This window comes from Podarcis vaucheri (assembly GCF_965113315.1).
Source record: "Podarcis vaucheri genome assembly, chromosome: 17".
Classification (NCBI taxonomy): domain Eukaryota; kingdom Metazoa; phylum Chordata; class Lepidosauria; order Squamata; family Lacertidae; genus Podarcis; species Podarcis vaucheri.
Window position 1 is genome coordinate 42,136,016 of NC_138755.1, and position 20,978 is coordinate 42,156,993.

At 44.1% G+C, this 20,978-nt stretch overlaps 2 protein-coding genes across 7 annotated transcripts in view; one reads left to right on the forward strand and one right to left on the reverse strand.

Annotated features, from left to right (window-relative positions):
• The window catches only part of POLQ (DNA polymerase theta), a 40,464-nt gene extending 34,731 nt beyond the window's left edge, over nucleotides 1-5,733 (forward strand). For 2 of the 3 annotated variants that reach the window (XM_082206004.1, XM_082206006.1), the window contains exons 27-29: nucleotides 781-905; nucleotides 1,525-1,678; nucleotides 3,521-5,733. In XM_082206004.1, coding sequence (XP_082062130.1) covers nucleotides 781-905; nucleotides 1,525-1,678; nucleotides 3,521-3,780 — 539 coding nt within the window. In that variant the 3' untranslated portion in view covers nucleotides 3,781-5,733. The remainder of the gene's footprint in view (nucleotides 1-780; nucleotides 906-1,524; nucleotides 1,679-3,520) is intronic. The other variant, XM_082206005.1, reaches the window with a different exon arrangement.
• A 2,115-nt stretch (nucleotides 5,734-7,848) lies between these two features.
• The window catches only part of STXBP5L (syntaxin binding protein 5L), a 67,376-nt gene continuing 54,246 nt past the window's right edge, over nucleotides 7,849-20,978 (reverse strand). For 3 of the 4 annotated variants that reach the window (XM_082206049.1, XM_082206048.1, XM_082206050.1), the window contains 7 exons: nucleotides 20,137-20,307; nucleotides 18,913-19,152; nucleotides 16,030-16,390; nucleotides 13,887-14,052; nucleotides 13,607-13,718; nucleotides 10,723-10,943; nucleotides 7,849-8,495 (listed from right to left, as the gene is read on the reverse strand). In XM_082206049.1, coding sequence (XP_082062175.1) covers nucleotides 8,454-8,495; nucleotides 10,723-10,943; nucleotides 13,607-13,718; nucleotides 13,887-14,052; nucleotides 16,030-16,390; nucleotides 18,913-19,152; nucleotides 20,137-20,307 — 1,313 coding nt within the window. In that variant the 3' untranslated portion in view covers nucleotides 7,849-8,453. Of the gene's footprint in view, nucleotides 8,496-10,309; nucleotides 10,944-13,606; nucleotides 13,719-13,886; nucleotides 14,053-16,029; nucleotides 16,391-18,912; nucleotides 19,153-20,136; nucleotides 20,308-20,978 lie in introns of those variants that run through there. The other variant, XM_082206047.1, reaches the window with a different exon arrangement.

A 20,978-nucleotide genomic window follows, 5' to 3' on the forward strand; every position in this document is an offset into this window, starting at 1 on the left:
AGTTCTGTGTATTATCCAAAATGCAAAATGAAACGCTATGAATGTACCATGTTTTAACTTGCAGTGGTCTGTAGGCTGCAGAATTGAATAGCAGAAGAAAATAAAACACTGGCGTGTGACTGAGCAAAGTTTCGGGGTCATTGAATCCCCTTGATGGAGTGAGCTCCCGTTGCTTTGTCCCAGCTCCTGCCAACCTAGCAGTTTGAAAGCACACCAGTGCAAGTTGATAAATAGGTACTGCTCTGGCAGGAAGGTAAATGGTGTTTCTGTGTGCTCTAGCTTCTGTCACAGTGGTCCGTTGCACCAGAAGTGGTTTACTCATGCTGGCCGCATGACCTGGAAAGCTTTCTGCGGACAAACGCTGGCTCCTTCGGCCTGAAAGCGAGATGAGCGCCACAACCCTTTGCCTTTGCCTGGATTAATTGTCCAGGGCTCCTTTGCTGCATGTATGCTGCCTTAAACTTCATGATGGAAGGAAGACGGGATAGAAATGTAATAAACAAAACAGCAAAGAAGGCTGTACATCCACTGTTGATTTGCACGTTTCCACAATCTTGCAGCTGAAATGTAAAATATAACAACATAATAAATCAGGAAGAGTTTCCTTGTATCTTCTTTTCCTTTCTTAAGCTGATGGGATAGGGAGGTTCTGAACATATAGACACCCAAGCATGGAAGTGCCTGTATGAAATGTCAGCATATACACAGAATTAACTAGAGCAGTGTTGAATATTTTGATTGAACTGGAAGTTGCACAACACTGTTTCTTTTTTAAAATAGGTATTCAGAAATTCCTGAGAGAAACAGTCAGGAAGTGCAGCAGAGACGGGTTTGTGCAGACAATCATGGGGCGGCGTAGATACCTGCCAGCAATTAAGGACTCAAATCCTTACAGAAAGGCTCAGGTATGCAAAGAAGTGTGTTTTTTCAGCTGCTAAAATCTAGCTGAGCAGGGAGATCCATCGAGCTAGCTGAGTTTTACTATCCCCCCAGTGATATTGACTTTGGTAATATATTACTGTGCCCATTCAATCGAAGATGAGCCAGCTTAAATTTAGTTTGCACACTTCTTGTGCCTGTTGGATGTCCTTTTTACTGGAGCTTTCAGGGACCAAGGTGCCCTCAACTGTCTTACTGAAACTGCAAGCAATACCAGAAGAATATAACAGTTTTCCGTAGCTGCTCCTAACATTTCCTTCTCAAACTTCAGAATCCACTGCTCTGTTTTTAACTAGTTGTGCATTGCAACTGAGCAGGGATTGGAGGGACTGTGCAAAGCTGAAGGTTACTTTTGGGATTCTTGCTTTCTGCAAGGCTTTCCTTCCCATCTGTTCTCTCCCTGCTTGTCCCACTCACTCAGGCTTGAGATATGGAAGGAAAACTAGACAGCTGCAATTTCCTCAAAACTTCTGTCCCTTCTATTCCTCCTTTTAGGGGTTCAGGCTGTCCACTTCGGAAACTCTGCACTGTTGTTGGGGAGGGGAAGTTGGCTGCTTCTTCTTCTAAGTCATTTTGTAACTTTAGGCAGAGAGGCAAGCTGTGAATACTGTTGTCCAGGGCTCTGCAGCGGACATTGTTAAAACAGCCACCGTGAATATTCAGGCTCAGCTGGAATCTTTCCCTTCAGCAGTAAAATCTTATGGACACTTGGAGAGCTCGTTCCAAAAAAGACAAACAGGTATGTTTTCTCCTCTGGCTTTGTATTTGGTAGCAAATGCTTCCCATCAAAAATGTTACTGGGTGGGGGATAAATAGTCAGTGTTCTCTTCTGCGAGCCTCCTCTTCGTATGAAACAGCTGGATTTGGGCCGCATGTATGACTGTAAAATTATTTCAAATTCCCAAGTCACCATGATTTCCCAGTGCTCATTTACATTTTCCTGATCCCTTGAGCAAGGTTTTGAGGACTTTGAAGAAATTGAGGTATGAGGAACTCGTGGGTTAGACCCTACTTTTTTCTTTTTCATCCTGTGATGAGGCTGCATTTTAATATTTTAATGTTTGAATATTTCAATCTTGTTTTTAAGTTGTATTCATTCAACTTGTTTTTATTATTGCTTGTTAGCCACCCTGAGCCCGGCCTTGGCTGGGGAGGGCGGGGTATAAATAAATATTATTATTATTATTATTACTTCTTCATCAGATAAAAGACTCTAATTCTCACGTGGCTTGTTGTATTAGAGGTGATGGCATTAGCCAAGAAAAATTGATTTTTCTTAAATTACAGCAGCAAGGGCACTCACTCATGATTTATTTCATTTATGATTCTATGCAAGGGACAGCATAAACTTTGAAAACGGCTTTCTAACGCTAGAAAGTGCCGTAGGTAAAACAAGTAGAATTTTACCTTTTTTTAAAATCTAGCATTGTGGGAAAAAACAAAGAAAGAAATACATTTTGCAGACCAGTCATTTATTTAGGGGCTGCAATAACGTTTGACGCCTGCAATAGTGAATATTTTGAGAATAGGTAATACTTTTTCATCATGTTCAAATATACTTAAAAACTGCAGTAAAATGATAACCAAATGACCCCTGAAAAGCTTCATGATATATATGATAAATGTTGGAAATGTAGCAGCTTTATCCATATAGTGGCTGTGTAACAAAGCAAAGGACTTTTGGTTTCAAAATACAGAAAATAATGAAACTACAATTAAATCTTGATGCTGCTTTATTCTTGTTAATTAATGCAGGTGCCTGTACAATAAGAAGAACTAATATTCTATATGATTGTTGCAGTCTAAGAATATATTTATTTTCCCCACCCATCTGACTGGGTTTATGCTAATCGTTGGAAAAAAGACTCAAATCCCACTGGGAATGGGAACAAAAAATGTACAATACACAGTTATGGCCAAATTTACAAGCTATTTTAAGACTGAAAGGTGGAGGCAGAATTAAACAGAATGAATTGAACACTGGCATTACAAACACATGATTTTCCCAGATGCAAAGATATTTGATACAAAATATAACAAGTTATGAATAATATACTTTCCGTTTTTCTTAATTTTTAGAAACATTCTTATATAAAACTAAATATTATTTAAAAACCTAGAAGAGGAATGAGATATTATCCAATTCAGGAACAGAAATACTAAAGAAATAGAAATGCTAGAGCAATAAAGAAGCAAAGCTATCACAATTACATATTTGTCTTCAAATTCTTTTTTATTCAGTTTTACACTATACATTTGAATTCAGACATTAGTCATAACCATCAACATTTAGGATTCCCCGAATCCTTAGACTTCCCTCCCCCCCCTGTGGTTTCCAATATCAAGCTATTTCCACTGCATCTTATATTTTATCTCTCTCTCTTAAAACAATCCATTTTTACCTTCGTTTTTAGTACATCAACAAGCGTTACTCTTGCCCAAGTTTTTAGTTGTTTACAGGCCATAACAATTACATAGCAATACAGAACAAATACAAACAATGTCTTTAGGTACTTGTGAATTTGTATAGCTCTTACCATAAGCATTATTGAAGTTATTGTTTAGGTTTCATTCTGCCTAGGAAAACCAGAGAGGATGGAAAAGAAGAAGATGATACATTCCGTACCTGGAGGTTTCTTCATTCTCCAGCTGCATGATGAGCTTCTCTACGAGGTTGCAGAAGACAGCCTGATTCAGGTAGGAGGAATTGGTTTTACTGAAAACTGGGGAGTGCATCCCTCTCATAGAATGGGGCTGGTGTGTTTGTTCACAGGGTGGATAAAAATCAATGATGTTTTGAAAAATCAAAATATATTTTCCCCATTAAAATCAGATTTTTAAAATAAAACATTTTGGAGGAAAAATCTATTTAAATTACATTATAGTCCAAAGGCTATTCATCAGGAAATAAGGATTTGTTGTAAGCTTTTCATGTGTGCTAAAACTCAGTTAATTGTTTAACCGCATCAATTAACAAACATGGAGACATATGCTATAATGTTATTGTTTTAGTTAAATAATTTGTTATTAAGGAAATGATTGTCTCCTTCTAGTAAAGTACAGCAGAAAAGTTGTCCTAACATAAACAGTTAACTTATTAAACCTCACAATAATTTCATAATGACCTGTCTATGTATTTCTAATAGTATAACCAAATCAGTAATGTTTGATATAACTACTCTGAAAATTAATTATTCCAAAAATGAAACCTTCCTCTGGTTGTAAATATGAAGATCGTACCAGCAAGAATGTCTTTCTGTAAAAAAGTGATTTAAATCAATTTGATTTAAATCAAATCCACCCTGTCTGTTCACCAGTGTTGGCTTCAATAAACTATAGAAGTACGATGGAAATATGGGTGCCATTCAGAGTTGTTGCTGAACCAAATCTGCCGTATCTCCCTGTGTTTATATGTGCATCTCCTCTTCTCACTTTGTTGTGTTTGCAACAAATGATTTGTGTATTGGCTTTTGACTCTGCCGTAACATGCAATTTACCTATACCTTGTTAACTGCTTTCTGTGAGTGTACGAAGCTATATTTGTTGAAAGGGAGACACAAACTTGAGGGCATGTTGTGAGCTTTTCCTGGGGGAGTTTTGGCTCCCAGAAATTTGCATTCAGCTTCTCTGAATTTCAGCATAATTCTGACCCGCTTTTAGAGGCGTTTCCAGCTATGATACCAGTTGGAAATTCAACACGTCTGATCAACTGGACTAAATAAACTGCGGCCCTTTCTGCCTTCTTGTCCCACTGATTCTTCTAAGTGCCTTGTCCTTTAGGTGGCCCAGATTGTTAAACATGAGATGGAACACGCCGTAAAACTTTCGGTGAAACTGTCGGTAAAAGTCAAAGTTGGGCCCAGCTGGGGAGACCTGCAAGAGCTGGAGTTGTGAACAGGTAATATAGAAGTTTGTACTGTGCTGCCTGATGCTGCAGCGAAATGCAAGACGTCTCTGACGAGTCTGGACAACGGGATCCATTTCTTTCCACGACAATTTTGAATTCTCCTAAGAATCTTTAAATCACACTTCCCCAACCTGGTGCCCTCCATAGTCCAATACAGCTAGAGGGCGACGGGTTGGGGAAGGCAGCTCTAAACGACATGTCGCATAACTAGAAATCACAATGAAATGCTGAAAGCAAAGTATTTAAATGAATTCCTAGTAATATATTTATTTATTTGAAGACCTACAATTTTTCTCTTTCTTAACTGACTTGGGAGAAGCATTCTGAGCTTTGACATTAGCTTTTATAGCTGGGATCCTCTGGAAAATTTGATTCCCCGGCTGCTTGTGTCAGTTCATTTCCCCCGGCCTCACCCCCCAAACATTTCACAATGTGCGCAACTGAATATATAATATTTAGGGTAGCTATAGCTCAGATTTCTGTGATATTTGCATCTTTTAAAGAAAGGATGACATTATCCTGGGAATTCATACATGCATATGACTCACCATATGCACAGAAGACAGTGGAATACATTAGCAGCCTTTCCAAAGTGTGCACAATTCAAAAGCAGTAAAATTGTGAAATAGCCCATTCCCAGATCAAAGAGGGTGTTATTTGATGTTATTGTAATGAATATTCACCAGGTCTGTCCATTCACTTCCTTGGTTTGCTTTGAGAAAACGAACTTTCTCTGATTCTCCTGTCTCTAAAGCAGGTGGCCGTATCCTGCGATTCTGGCTCCTGCCATGGGTTTTCTGCTAGCATTTTAACCAATGAATTGTTTGCCTTGTAAACTATGATATTATTTCATTGCTGTGTAAATAATAAACAGATTTTTTATAGCACTTTCCTTCGCTGGAGCATTTACTTAAGAAAAAGAATAGCACTGTGCTTTGACAGGTAGGCCACCTGATATATCATTAAATGCCTGCGGATTGTTTTTTTAAAAAAAGTTACACTGATTTTTGTATTTGCGGTACTTATAATTTTATTTTTTTATAAATAATTTTTATGCGGTACTTATACTTTTATGTGTGCATGTGAGTTTTAGATGTGTTTTATCAATACTTTCTTATGTGTACTGCTCACGGGGTCCTCGCTGTGGGATGACATTCACCCAGTGCTACACCACCTGCACTTGCTACCGTTGGAGTATAGGATCAGGTTTAAGGTGCTGGCTTTAACCTTTAAAGCCCTATAGGGCCCAAGACCCTCGTACCTACGGGACCGCCTCTCCTGGTCTGTCCCACAGAGGAACTTAAGGTCTGCAAATAATAACATCCTGAAGATCTCGGGCCCCAGGGAGATTAGACTGGCCTCAACCAGAGCTAGGGCCTTTTCGGCCATGGCCCCCGATCTGGTGGAACGCTCTGTCCCAAGAGACCAGGGCCCTGCGGGATTTGACATCTTTCTGCAGGGCCTGCAAGACAGAGCTGTTCTGCCAGGCCTTTGGTTGGGGTTCGGTCTGATTCTTTTCTTTCTGTATAAGAACAAACATTAAAGAGGCCTCCTTACAGGTCCTTTAGAAGACCAGTGGTAACAGTTGGCCCTGGAGAATCTTAACCACTCTCAGTTTTGCCCGTGGACTGCCATGTGTCCAGATTTTAATTTGCTCTGAACTAATTTTAAGAAAGGGTCACGGGTGTTGCTGTGGGTTAAAATACAGAGCCTCTTGGGCTTGCTGATCAGAAGGTCGGCAGTTCAAGTCCCTGTTGCTCGGTCCCAGCTCCTGCCCACCTAGCAGTTCAAAAGCACGTCAGAGTGCAAGTAGATAAATTGGTACTGCTCCGGCGGGAAGGTAAACGGCGTTTCCGTGCGCTGCTCTGGTTCGCCAGAAGCGGCTTAGTCATGCTGGCCACATGACCCGGAAGCTGTATGCCGGCTCCCTCGGCCAATAAAGCGAGATGAGCGCCACAACCCCAGAGTCGTCCGCGACTGGACCTAACGGTCAGGGGTCCCTTTACCTTTACCTAATTTTAAGATGTATTTTAAATAACTGATTGCCTGTTTTTATGTTCTTTGTATACTGTGTTAGTTTTATGATGTTAGCCGCCCTGAGCCCGGCCGGGGTACAAATAAAAATTTATTATTATCATTAGAAAGCTCATGATTAACTAAAAAAGACAAGGTTCCACTTTGTTTGCATGAGTGCATCATATACAATTTATGCAACCTTAAAAGCCCCAAGTGGCAGACTTTGGGTTTCCATATTTTAGTGGCATCTTGTTCGACACTGAAATTCACTCCCTCTTGCACTCAGATCTACAGCATTGCTGTGGAGCCCAGTATGACTGAACCAGTTGCACTACCCTAAAACCGCGTCTGATACAAACTTGGTGGTTGATTGGCAAACTAAAGAGGTTTCATACTAAATAGGGGGCCAAGCCAGCAGAAAGAACAAACACCCATGGTTTTGGACTTTCACCCCCAAACTGGACTCTGAGGGCTGGTCCAGACTCTTTGGAGAGATCTCTCTCTCAGGAGAGATCCCCCCAGCTGAAAACCCCAATATCCCAAAGGCCCCCAGCAAAAAACAGACCCTGTCCGTGACGCCCGTCAATGATCGCCTAGCCTTGCTCTTAAAAAAACCTCACCCAGCTGCTCTGGAACATTGCTGAGACATTGCAGGAGCACTGCCCATAGAATCAGAGTTGGGCTCCTGAGGGTCATCTAGTCCAACCCCCTGAAATGCTGGAACCTGGTCCTGAACCCTTGCCTCAGACTCCCTCCAAGGCACCTTCCAATTTCCCGTTTATTGGTTGATTTCTTGGCCTAAACTGCTTCATTGCTCGATTTCCCAACGCTAAGAGTGAAAAGGAAAGCAGCTCGTATTTCTACAATCCTGCTGCAATTTCCAACCGCCAGCAAAGGTTCTCCTTTTTCTCACAGCTACATGATGCCCTCTTGGGCTTTGACTAACGTCGACCGCTGCATTAAAAAAGCACCATAGTTTGGCCACGGAAGTTTAATCTTACTTTATTTTTCTACTAATGAAATGCACAAGTGTTTTCAAACTAAGATTGTCTACAGAAAAGGAATGTCAAGTGAGAGGAATGCAGGGCGTTGTCTGTTAAGAGCAACATGCTTGAGATGTACTGACTTCTTTGCTTTAAAAAGAAAGTGTTGCTGCTTATTTCTTTTGTGGAACTTAGAAGGAAATCCCTTTTCTTCAATCACAGCATGCTTTGCTTTTGCGCCTTTTGTTGTATGAGAAGTCAATTAGTCATGCAAAGTTTTAAGTTTAAATGCATTAACAATCTATTTTGTACAGGACATTTTCAACTATCGACAGTCCTCCCCACAGTTCAAACCTAATTCCAGTGAAATCATTACCTGTTAAAGGTGATTGTTCTGGTGGGAGTTGGGAGGAAGAGACTCAGTGTAGACTTGATTACAAAGACCCACCACGTCTAGGTCTCTGAAAAAGTTCTCGCGTGATCCTCTAGTGTGAAAGGGATTCCAAGGAGCTGCTTCTGCCCAACGACTGGATTTTTAGAATAAGGCCTCAAGGTCCTTTGACTCCTGTTCTCAGTTCACAGAAGTCTTGCTTCTTCATGGTTTAAAGTCAAAACTGGTACCATTTTTTGTCCTTGTATTTCAACATTACCTGCAGGAGTGAAAAAGCAATATTATTCGAGAGACACAAATGAAGAAGTCATAGTTCAACATTGATTCCCAATATTTTGTAGCAGAGGACACCTCTTCCGGGGACACGGGTGGCACTGTGGGTTAAACCACTGAGCCTTGGACTTGCTGATCAGAAGGTCGGCGGTTCAAATCCCCCTTGACGGGGTGAGCTCCCGTTGCTCAGTCCCAGCTCCTGCCAACCTAGCAGTTCAAAAGCACGTCAAAGTGCAAGTAGATAAATAGGTACCACTCCGGCGGGAAGGTAAACGGTGTTTCCGTGCGCTGCTCTGGTTCTCCAGAAGCGGCTTAGTCCTGCTGGCCACATGACCTGGAAGCTGTACGCCAGCTCCCTCGGCCAATAAAGCAAGATGAGCGCCGCAACCCCAGAGTTGGCCACAACTGGACCTAATGGTCAGGGGTCCTTTACACTGTTGGGATATGAGTACTACGCAGCTGCAAACAAGCAGTTCAATGTTTACATCACATGATGGGTCTAACCATGGGACAGGATGTTCCAGGGATTTCTCAGGGATTTGTTCTCAGTGTAATATGAGACCTTCCTGTTGCTTGTGTGAAGGAAGTCTGATGCAGCTGCTCGGAGGAGACTGAGTGAGCAGACATGTTTTTTTGTACAGTTGTACAGTCAGAGATAAAGTAGAGATGAAATAGATTTTCTTTCTCCTGCTGCTATGCAAAGGGGAAGGGGGTGTGCGCCTTTCACCAGGGAGGAGTTGCCTATCAAGATCTCCCTGGTCTGCCAGCCAGGGTAGGTCACCGGCAAACAGGCCCCAACCAGCCTGGGAGAGGAGCCAGCCTTTCCCCAGGGGGCCAGTTTCCAACATACACCTCTTCTGCCCACAAGCGGTGTTAACATTCAGTAGCTGAAAATGAATGGAGGCGAGTGATGGGACTCTGGCTATTACTGGCCAATACGCGCTCCATCTACCCCACTGATGTCTAGATGAGAAGCCTCCTGTCATCAAATTCTACTCAATATTGATCCAGAGCAGATTCCAATGTATAGTGAGCAGAGTAAAAACTTAAACACGTTGCAGGATTCCAAAAAATAGGCCAGAGGCAATTAATATTTCATCTAGCAGAGCTTTACAGCTCCTGAAGGCAAATGAGCATAATGGTCACAAATCCAATACAATGAGGAGTGGCACTGTCCATAAGAAATCCAGTTGCAGCACCCACCGCATTTTTCACTCCATAAGACGCACCTGACCATTAGACGCACCTAGTTTTTAGAAGGGGAATGCAAGGGGGGAAATTCTTTTAAAGGGAGCGTTGAGCAGAGCCTGTATGCATCCCGGGCTCTGATCAGCGCTCCCTTTCACGAGCCGCATGGAGCATGTGTGTGGCGCTTGCAGGCTTTTCTCTTCACTGATGGGCTGCCCTTCTCCCTCTTTGGGGGAGAAAGCCCCCAAGAGCTGCACACATGCTCCATGCGCCTCGTGAAAGGAATGCGGCTCTTGGGGGCTTTTGCGGGAGGTGGGGGAAGCGACTGAGGGGCTGCCCTCTGTCCCTTCCCACACCTCCCACCTCCCAAAAGCCAGCAAGAGCCGCACGCTCTTTAAAGAGTGCATAGCTCCTGCGGGCTTTTCTACGAGGTAGGGGAATCCCCCCACCTCCCGCAGAAGCCGCGCACCCTTTAAAGAGCGCCCAGCTTTGGCGTGCTTTTCTACGAGGAGGGAGAAGGGACTGACGCGGCCAGTCCGTCCCTTCTCCCTCCTGGGGAAAACCCACAAGAGTCACGCGGAGCCTGCCTCCCACCTGCATTTGCTCCATAAGATGCGCACACATTTCCCCTTGCTTTTTAGGAGGGAAAGAGTGCGTCTTATGGAGCGAAAAATACAGTGACTTAAACTTACAATAGCGCATAATAAGTCTAAACCTTAACAATCAGCATACTGTGCACGGAACACCACCCCAGAAGGGAAAGAGACAGAGAAACCCAAGCTCCTTCTGGCCCTACTTTTATAGTCAGGACGATATTGACAATAAGAGATAAGAGAACCAGTTTAAGCCAGCTGGACTCAGCTTCTCGGAAGGAATAACCCAAACGTCATGAAGTTTCTTTCACACAGAGAAGCTTCCAGAACCCTCTTGAATTAAGTAGAACAGGAAAGATCTCTGCACATCGGATCCATAATGTCTGCGCCAAGAAATGCAACCTGACGCCTCATTGGAGGACCACCGCTCACCTCATGTGCATGTTTGGAGAAAGCTTCTGCACTGGCCATCATTCTCGCCGTCCTCTCATCCAGTTCCCCCAGTTTCTGCCCCCTCTCATCCAGAGCAATGCGTGCCCGAGCCAACTCTCCGATTGCGCTGCCTGCCGCTCCTTTCACCCCTTCGACGCCACCCGATCCGGGGATGTGCTGAGCAAGACTGCGAGATGCTTTTCCTGCCGTGGCCTCGCCAACTACAAAGAGAATTCAGAACTGAATCAGGGGGTTTTCTTTCTATACTATCTCTCCCCCCCTTGTTGATGCTATTCTGTAAAAAAAAAGGGGGGGTGGCGTTTGCCCTCCTAGGTGACATCATGCCGGGTCATAAGGAAAGGGTTAAATGAGTGAAGTGATTGGCCATTGGGAACCTAAGGGGAGGAGTTAGAGTTGGCGTTGGAGTTGTTGAGGAGTCAGTCGGGTGTTAGAGAAGGGAGAGTGAGGCTACGCCTGTGGGTTGGGATAGTTTGATGTGAGGGAGAGAATCTGTTGAGAGGAGTCAGGCAGACAGTTGGGATAATCAGTTAGAGGTAATAGGAAGGTACAGGCCGGTAAGGAAACGAAGAGTAAGAAACTGACAAGAAAAATGATCTGAAACTTGTTAAGGCTTATAAAAGAAACTCATTTATTTGGTTTAATGTTAACAACTGTCTGGACTCCGTGTGAACCCGAGAGAAACGGGTTGGTGGCAGCGGGGAAGCGATCACAGTGGTGGCACAGGGATCAATAGACCGTCAAATGTCCGGGGACCATGTGTGATCGCCACGGGGAGGGGGGGGAGAATATGTTATTTCATGCCCTCTTGCTGAAATGCTGTACTGACAGTTCAGCAGCCTGGGGCCGTCATGCAAAAGCAGCTCCATCTTCTGAAGGGATAATTATTCCATTTTATTAATCGGTTATTGTGGCGTTTGCCTCTTAGGTGGGTCATAAGGAAAGGGGTAAAATGAGTGTGATGTGATTGGCCGGTGGAAACTGATAGGAGGAGTTAGGGTTGGAGGGAGAGTTGTGTGAAAGTCAGTTGAGAGTTGGAGTTGGAGAAGGAGGAGGGAGAAATAGTCTGTGGGTTGGTTGAGTTGTGTGGTGAGAGAGTGAGAGGAATTGTTAGGTGGAGTCAGATAGTTGGGCTAATCAGTTTGGAGTTGTTAGGAACGAATAGGACAGTTAAGGAACTAAGATTAAGAAACTGCCAAGAAAAATTAACTGAAACCATAAGCTTGTTCATGCCTATAAAATAAACTTGATTATTATTTAATGTTACCAACTGACTGGACTCCGTGTCCCCCCGAGAGAAACGGGTTGGTGGCAGCAAAGAAAGCAATCCTGGGGGCCCTGCGTGATCGCCAGTTATAATATCCTCGGTTTTCCTCCAATGAGCAGCGACATACATGGTACTCCCCCACTCCATCTTATCTTCACAACCACCCTGTAGCTCAGGCTGAGAGACACCAATAGACCCAAAGACTGAGTGGGGATTGGGGCCCTGGTCACCCAGCTCCTCGTCCAACACTAACCAAGACACCACACTAGAAGACTCAGCTGAGACACAGCTCTGTCTCCCCAGAGGCTCACTTCCCTCCTCCCCACACAAGAGAAAGGTAGCAAGAATCTTTGGAGAAAGTCTTTTTCCTATCTATGCAGAACCCTGGTCCTAACCCCTTGGCACACTAACACACACCAACTTGTGGAAGAGCTGTTTTGAATTAGTGGTGTCAAACATAGTACAGTGGCGCCTTGGTTCTCAAACTTAATCCATTCTGGGAGTCCATTCGACTCCCGAAACCATCCCAAAACCAAGGTGCAACGTCTGATTTGCTGCAGGAGCTTCCTGCACTCAAGCGGAAGCCACATTCGGCTTCCGAAAAACGTTTGCAAACTGGAACACTTACTTCCAGGTTTGCGGCATTTGGGAGCCGATTTGTTTGGGAGCAAGCCGTTCAAGTACCAAGGGACCGCTCTATCACCAATTATCTATTTGAATAATCTTTCCCATTTTGTTGCACAGGGAAAAGCAGCACATCCAAAAAGTTGTGTGGGCATGGCCACCAATTTCATTTTCTTCCATTCTACGCTGGCGGGGGCTGCCTCCAGCCCCTGCGATGCCAGGGAATCCTCAGACGCGTCATCCCTGGGCCAGCCAATTGGCCTCACGCGTTTGGGTCTGGCGCGGCCGAGGCACTTTCCCGCGCCGCAGCTAGCCAGGTTTTTCCCCTTCCCTCCCACCCGTTAGGATAGGCACTATGACGATGCTATGGGCTTTGGTTGGTCGCCGTCAAGGGGCCTGGTAGGAATTTTTCCATTTGGCAGATTGGCACCAGCCACTTGGTTTTTGCCTACCTCGTAGCAATCTGTCACAACTCCCCGGTATTGGCGGTTAGACATGCGTAGGGGTATGGATCTTTTGTTATGTAGATGAAGGGGGGAAGGAAGCGTCACCACCTTCCCCCAAAACAAAGGGCAGTCCGGTAAAGGATTCCGGGGGGCGTGGCCTTGTCCTAAGCCTATGGAGGAGTGGGCCCACGGCACGCCCCCAAGCGGTGACCCCGGGGGGGAAGCTCCTAGTTGACGTGCCTCCGCAGGACTCCCCCTACTGGTGGTTAACCCTCACCGGTCTTCCAGCCAGCAGGCTGAAGCCGGTTAATTGTTGTGACCAATGCCTAAGCCAATACCCCTCAATTCCTGTAATCAATAAAGTTGTGGCCTAATATGACTCATTAACTCAAATTCTTGTGTCTCGTGTCTTTATTTCTGAGGGGGGAGGCGGGAACTCGCCACGCAAATGCCTCCTTCACTATTAGCTCCCTTGGGCTTTTCTCTCCGTTCTGTATTTGATGCGAGTGAGAGGGGGAAGGTGACTTACAGAGCTCTTCTCTGTCGAGTGTGCCTCCGGTTCCACCAAACAGCCCCTTCAGAAAGCCTCTGTACTGAGCCTCCGGAGTTTCCACCGGAGTGAACAACTCCCCAAGCATGTCCTGGGCAAAAACAAAGCAATTTTAGGCAAAACAACAGACCAGAAGGCAGGTACTTTCACCATACTACACTCTGGAACGGAATGGGATGTTTTCCCCTCCTCTAATTCCTTTCTTGGCCCATTTCCAGACACTTCCAACCACAGTGTTTGACGAGGTTTCCAGACTCACCTGCAGATTGTCAAACATCTCCTGGCTGTAGTTCAATCTCTGGACTTCTGTGGGAGAACTAAGATACAACGCTTGTCCTTCGTTGGTAAAACGAAAGGTCCGGGCAATCCTCATGTCTGTTACGGGCAAATAATGAACATCTAGCAAAGGGCGGAGGCTGGGTAAACTGGAAAGAAACAAGCAGACATTATACGTTGGAATAGAAAATACAGTATTCCCCGCAGTCCAGATTCTCAACTTTGCCATCAAAGCAGCTGCAATCCTACGCGTATTTATTTGGGAGTGTGTCCCACTGAACACAGTGCCACTTGCTCCTGTATAGGATTAGGTTGTAAATCAACCAATGGTCAGGTTCATTCAGGTGCTACAGTAGCCCCAGGTAAAATTTCATCTTATGATAAACATTTTGCATAAAGCATATCCAAACCTTGCAGGTAGCAAAGCTGCTACCTGTGCAAATTATCTAACTGCCTCCAAAATACTATTAATATTCTGCTGGAAGCCGCCCAGAGTGGCTGGGGAAACCTAGCCAGATGGGCGGGGTATGAATAATAAATTATTATTACTTCTGCCCCTACCCTGAGATTAGAGGATGGGGATGTGAGGTACAGGTGCATACCAGCAACACGATGACACTCCCCCCCCCAAACCTCTAGATTATCTTTCTCAGAAGTTCTACTAAGATATTGTTTTCTGCTGCTCCAGAGAAGCGGACACGGAGCAATGGATTCAAACTACAAGAAAGAAGATTCCACCTAAACATTAGGAAGAACTTCCTGACAGTAAGTGCTGTTTGACAGTGGGATTTGCTGCCAAGGAGTGTGGTGGAGTCTCCTCCCTTGGAGGTCTTTAAGCAGAGGCTTGACAACCATATGTCAGGAGTGCTCTGATGGTGTTTCCTGCTAGGCAGGGGGTTGGACTCGATGGCCCTTGTGGTCTCTTCCAACTCTATGATTCCACGATTCTATATTAAAAGGCATGTTTTAAATAGCATGGTAGGCAAGGCAGAACCTGGGACAAAGGCTAAGGGTTAGAACAGCAGTGACTTCCAGCACTGCTCCTCTAGGAATGAGTGGAACTACTGCAAAAAAAATTCTATTTAGAAAAGTCTACCCAGAAGCTTACAAAATTGAGGTCATTTCAATCTGTTTTAATATTTTAAACTTCTCTATGTTTTAAATTATGGTTGTAATTTTTCTATTATATTTTTGTAAACTGCTTTGATGTTTCTGTAGAATCGATGGAGTGTATAAATATAAACAAACAAACAAATCACAGTGTTCCCTTAATTGGCAACTCTGACAGGCCACAATGTTGAGCATGTGAATCGTAGCTGTCCAAGCAAGTGAGACGAAGAAGCTGAGAAGCATCCATCACAGCATGACTAGATATTGCCCTTGCAATGAGCCCTTTTGATTCTACTCTAAAGAGGCATCATCATAGTTGGAGCAGATGCCAGTGATTTTATCACCAAAGTGTTTAGTAAACTGGGTGTTAGTAGACTACCAAGGGTACCACCAACTCAAAATTGTAGGCCAGAATTGTAGTCCTTCGAAAGCATTTGGAACAGTTCTGCAGGCCAACAAGCTAAAACAATAGCAAAGAAGAAAAACTTTTTCATCACTATCAGTGTCATAAAGTAGGCCTGAAAGGGAGCAATCTCTAATCGCTGTGTTATTGGACTTGCTTCATATCTTCCATCGCTTGCATTTCAGCCATCTTCCTACTGCCCTCAAATTGGTAAAGAACCAAGATGAATGGGAGAGAGTGCTTGGATGCAATCCTGTCTAATTGCCCAGACCATTTCCCTATTCCAGGGGTTGGCAACACGCAGATCGACCAGACATGTCAGCAGTAAATTCCCCCCAGAAACATCCTGAGAGGTTGTTAACTTGAAATTATATATATAAATTATATATGAAAATCTACGAAAGCATATATATATATATATATATATATATATATATATATATGTGTGTGTGTGTGTGTGTGTGCTTGTTTTATCCATATTCATATATGTGGAATAGGAGAAGGATTAGGATTAGGAATAGGAGAAGGATTAGGATCACCCCTAAATGTGCTGGCCATTTTCCCCTTCCCTTCGATAGGGAATAGCTCAGAGTCACTTAATAATTTTAAATACCTCAGTATCATGATATGCCCATGGGCAGAGAAGCATGCCAAGCAAGCACTGTTACACATGGTCACCACATCCGCTCGCAAGAGAAAGGAGGTATCTGTGATATTGTGAACGTAGAGGCAGATCTGGGAAGGCAGTGAAAAAACTTTGGCTTGTTTCTCTGAACAGACAACGGCAAACTGGTGGTCTCCCATGTCCTGGGACGAGCAGGGAGAATGCATGACGAGTTTTCTTTTTCTTGTTCTTTCGCTTTCGTCGGTGCTGTTGGGATCTCTCCATGTTTCATAGGGTGGGTGTATTAGGGTCCCTGTGCAGCTCAAGCAACCAAACGTTAACACTGCTCCCTTCAGTGACAGAACGGTCCCTAGGAAACATAATTCACATTGATTGATTAACTTCCCCAAATTAGCTATATAGCTGCCAACACACACTAACCAACTTGATACAGTCATTTGCTGAGTATATGTGCATCTTCCTCTTCTGCTGCCTCGTGACATTGACAAATGATTAGACTTTAGAACAGCCAAGCTGGTTTATAAATCTCTAAAACCTGAGGGAGTCAACTCCGGGAAGTCGCATGCCAACCTGCTGGCAGCACTCAAGAGATTATGCTGGTCAGAAAATCTCCTATCACCTCTTTGAATTATCTGAATAGTTCCCACCCATGCCATTAACTTCTCATGTGCAACTGGAGCGGAAGGGAGGAGCACAGTCTTGGCGTCATGTTTCCTGGAATGAGCAAAATAGGAATTTAGCTCCCGCTACCTCCAAAGATGACAAAGCGAGAGTCTTTTTTCCTTCAAAAAATTGGAAGCTATTCTTAATGTAAGAAAAAGCCAGGGTTTTTTTCCAGTTGGAACTTACTGGAACTCAGTTCTGGCACCTCTCAGGTAAGCGCCATTGCAATTGTAAGGGACAAGGGAGGTGTTCACGGAGAATTCTGGCACCTATTTTTCAAGAAAAAAATAGCACTATAGCCAAAAATAGCCAATCAGCAAACTCGCAGCTAGTAATAGTCAGAAGATGGAGCTGGTTACTGCAGTTGCTACTTCCAAAGGAAATAATAGTTTTATTTGTTTTAAAATCTTTTTTATTCAATTTTAGATTTGAATTCAAACATTAATCATAATCATCAGCATTTAGGATTCCCTGAATCCTTAGACTTCTCTCTACCCCTCCATGATCAAACTTTTTCTACTGCATCATATATTTTCTCTATATTCTTAAGATAATCCATTTTCTCCTTAGTTTTTAATCACTGCAAGCATTACTCAAATCCTGCCAAAGTTTTTAGTTGTTTACAAAGTAAATTGTATCCCCCCCCCCCATTCCTTATTAAAGTTTCTTATCTTCCTGGTTCCTGATTTTCCCAGTCATTTTTGCCATTTTGCCCATCATCTTCATCAACCATGAAGAGATTTTCATCAATCTCTGGTTGGGCAAAGGAAGCAATAGTTAATCTGTTGTTGGCATCCATCTGTCTCTCGAGACAGTAGAGGTGCCTCCAGGGGGGAAGTCAAACCACTGCATTTGTAAGCACCCAAGTGGCCTTTCTGGGGCACAAGGCTGGGCAGTGTAAATGGAGGTCCTGGGCTGCCCAGATGACAAGACTCCCCGCTTTCAGCCTTGCTGATGTGTTCCAAAGGAAAGCACAGCAATACATTCAGCACCAGCTTGGAGGCAGGAGTTGACAGAAGGAGGCGGACAAGACACCATCCAACTGTCTTAGGAACTCCCCTCCAGACTTGTGCAGGGTTAGCCTTGGCGCTGTGGGTTAAACCACAGAGCCTAGGACTTGCCGATCAGAAGGTTGGCAGTTCGAATCCCTCTGACGGGGTGAGCTCCCGTTGCTCGGTCTCTGCTCCTGCCAACCTAGCAGTTCGAAAGCACGACAAAGTGCAAGTAGTTAATAGGTACCACTCCGGCGGGAACATAAACAGCGTTTCTGTGCGCTGCTCTGGTTTGCCAGAAGCGGCTTAGTCCTGCTGGCCACATGACCCGGAAGGTGTACGCCGGTTCCCTCAGCCAATAAAGCGAGATGAGCGCCGCAACCCCAGAGTTGCTCATGACTGGACCTAAAGGTCAGGGGTCCCTTTACCTTTTTAATAGGTGTTACATGGGTGTAGGGACGCGGGTAGCGCTGTGGTCTAAACCACAGAGCCTAGGACTAGCTGATCAGAAGGTTGGCGGTTCGAAACCCCGCAACGGGGTGAGCTCCCATTGCTCAGTCCCTGCTCCTGCCAACCTAGCAGTTCAAAAGCACATCAAAGTGCAAGTAGAGAAATAGGTACCGCTCCGGCGGGAAGGTAAACGGCGTTTCTGTGCGCTGCTCTGGTTTGCCAGAAGCAGCTCAGTCATGCTGGCCACATGACCCGGAAGCTGTACGCCGGCTCCCTCGGCCAATAAAGAGAGATGAGCGCCACAACCCCAGAGTCGGCCACTACTGGACCTAATGGTCAGGGGTCTCCTTTACCTCCTTTACCTAGCCTTTTCTTCTCCTGAAGATATCCCGCAAGGCAGAAGAAGTTTAAAGTCTAGTTTATAATAAAAATAATCTAAAGTAACATTTGCTTAAGAGCGCTTGCCCCTCACTGATTTGCATGGGGCTGTACCACTTCGGACTGCAAGGCGGGGTGTAACAATCCTTCTCCCTACAGAACAACTCCTTGAACATAGAAAACTACCATGTCAGGAAGTAAGGATTTGGTACAGCTGAGATGTAGGGTTAGCACTTCAGTGAGAACTAAGCCTAAATCGTAACATTTCTGACCACATTGCCCCTCCACAGCACCAAAGGGAGACATAACCTTGAGTTTAACAAGTTATTGTGCTTAGTGGCGTATTTTTACATATTTTCAAGAAAGCCAGGAAATCAAGATTTCTTACCGCTTGGAGAAACGACTACAGGCTCCGTCTGCCTCAATTCATCCGCAGTGGGCAGGTTAAGGGATAGCGTCAAGACCATACCGAGGCCTGTACCAACCCAAAGGCAAGGAGACACTGTGGTGTCATTTTTCCGTGAAAACGACTCTGTGAAATACAATGCTGTAATTGCTTCTTTAGATTCTTTGTCTATACTGGAGACACTGGAGCTTCGAGAATGGCTGATGGAGTTCTCTCTGGTTTCTGCCGAAAGAGAGCAACACAAATGAACACACCTTCTACCGAGAAGAGGCCATGGGGTCCATCTGGTCCATGACTGCCTTCACCGTTTAGCAGCAGCTCTCCAAGGTATCAAAGCTGCTGCCTGAGACTGTGTCATTGGAGATGCATTTGAAGGAGGCAACACGAGAACGGGGTCTTTTCTGCAGTGGCCCCATTTTTGGAAGCTCTCCCCAAGGAGGCACCTTCGTTATACATCTTTAGGCACCAGGTGAAAATGTTCCTCTTCAGCCAGGCTTTTGGCTGATTAACAGTTGCTGTCTTTTTAAATGCATCAGGGGGATTCTTGGTTTGTTTTGTTCTTGTTTTTGTTATATATTTTGTGGTTTTATTCTGCATTTTTACACTGTGGACTACCCGGAGATCTTCAGATGAAGGGTAGTTAGATAGGTAGATAGTTAGTTAGTTAGTTAGTTAGTTAGATGATAGGTATGTCCTAAGCCTACGCATCTAAGCTACAGGTGGTCTTTACAGAGCATATAAAACAGCCTTGTCCCAGAATAGACCTCCAAGCCTGTTTGTCTTCATAATCTCACAAACCGATTACTTGCAATAATCCCAAAAGAGAGAGTGCTTATTAGAAACCCTAGAAGGCTAAGCTTGTGTGCCAAATTCTTTAAATATCTAAGAATAATAACCCCTTAAAAACCACATTAAAATACAAAAACGACTCATAGTTGCCAAGGGTCCTTCAGTGCGTTTGTGCTTTCAAAGCCCTCTCAGAGTTTTTCTTTTTTACTTGTCACATTACGGAGCCTCCACGTTAATTGGCCACCTTTGTAGGACGTCACACATGCACATACCTCCAAAGAATTGCCCATTTAATAATTATCGACAGGCAGCAGTATAAGTATACTACCACAAAAAGTGAAGTGAAATACCACATAGATCAATTTTAAATTTTAAAAAGGTGAAAACAGCAGCTCCCAAATGCATATGTCTACTGACCTTCCGTTGTGACTGGCAAAGAAATCTCCATGCAAGCAGCAGATTGCACTTTCCTGAATGGAGGCTTTCCAGAACCGCGGCGGTTTATTTTTGAAACATCCGCACTAGACATCCTTTTCCCAGAGCTGCAGCCTTGGGAAGTTGGACTTGTACAGTGTCCGTTTATGTGATCTGTAGTGACATTAAAAATAAAATTAAAAAGTCACTACAGATTTTTTAATTATTATATTGTTGTTGTTGTTTAGTCGTTTAGTCGTGTCCGCCTCTTCGTGACCCCCTGGACCAGAGCACGCCAGGCACTCCTGTCTTCCACTGCCTCCCGCAGCTTGGTCAAAAATTGTTATATTAGTTGCTGTTAATCCTCTATGCTGTGAGTCACTTTGGGCACAACTTTGGGATTAAATAAAACAAATAAATATAAGTGAACATAAAATAATCTGAAAAATAAAATAAACATGATTGAGCAAGTTATTTCATACCTTTCCAAAGCACCTTATACAGTGGTACCTCAGGTTACATATGCTTCAGGTCACATACGCTTCAGGTTACAGACTCTGCTAACCCAGAAATATTACCTCGGGTTAAGAACTTTGCTTCAGGATGGGAACAGAAATCACACAGTGGCGGCACGGCAGCAGCGGGAGGCCCCATTAGCTAAAGTGGTGCTTCAGGTTAAGAACAGCTTCAGGTTAAGAATGGACCTCCAGAACGAAATAAGTTCTTAACACGAGGTGCCACTGTAGTTTGCAGGATTCTGTGTGTGTGTGTATAAAATCATAATGTAGCTATAATAATATTGCTATTCCTATTACAAATATATTTCCCAGCGAACATAATATATA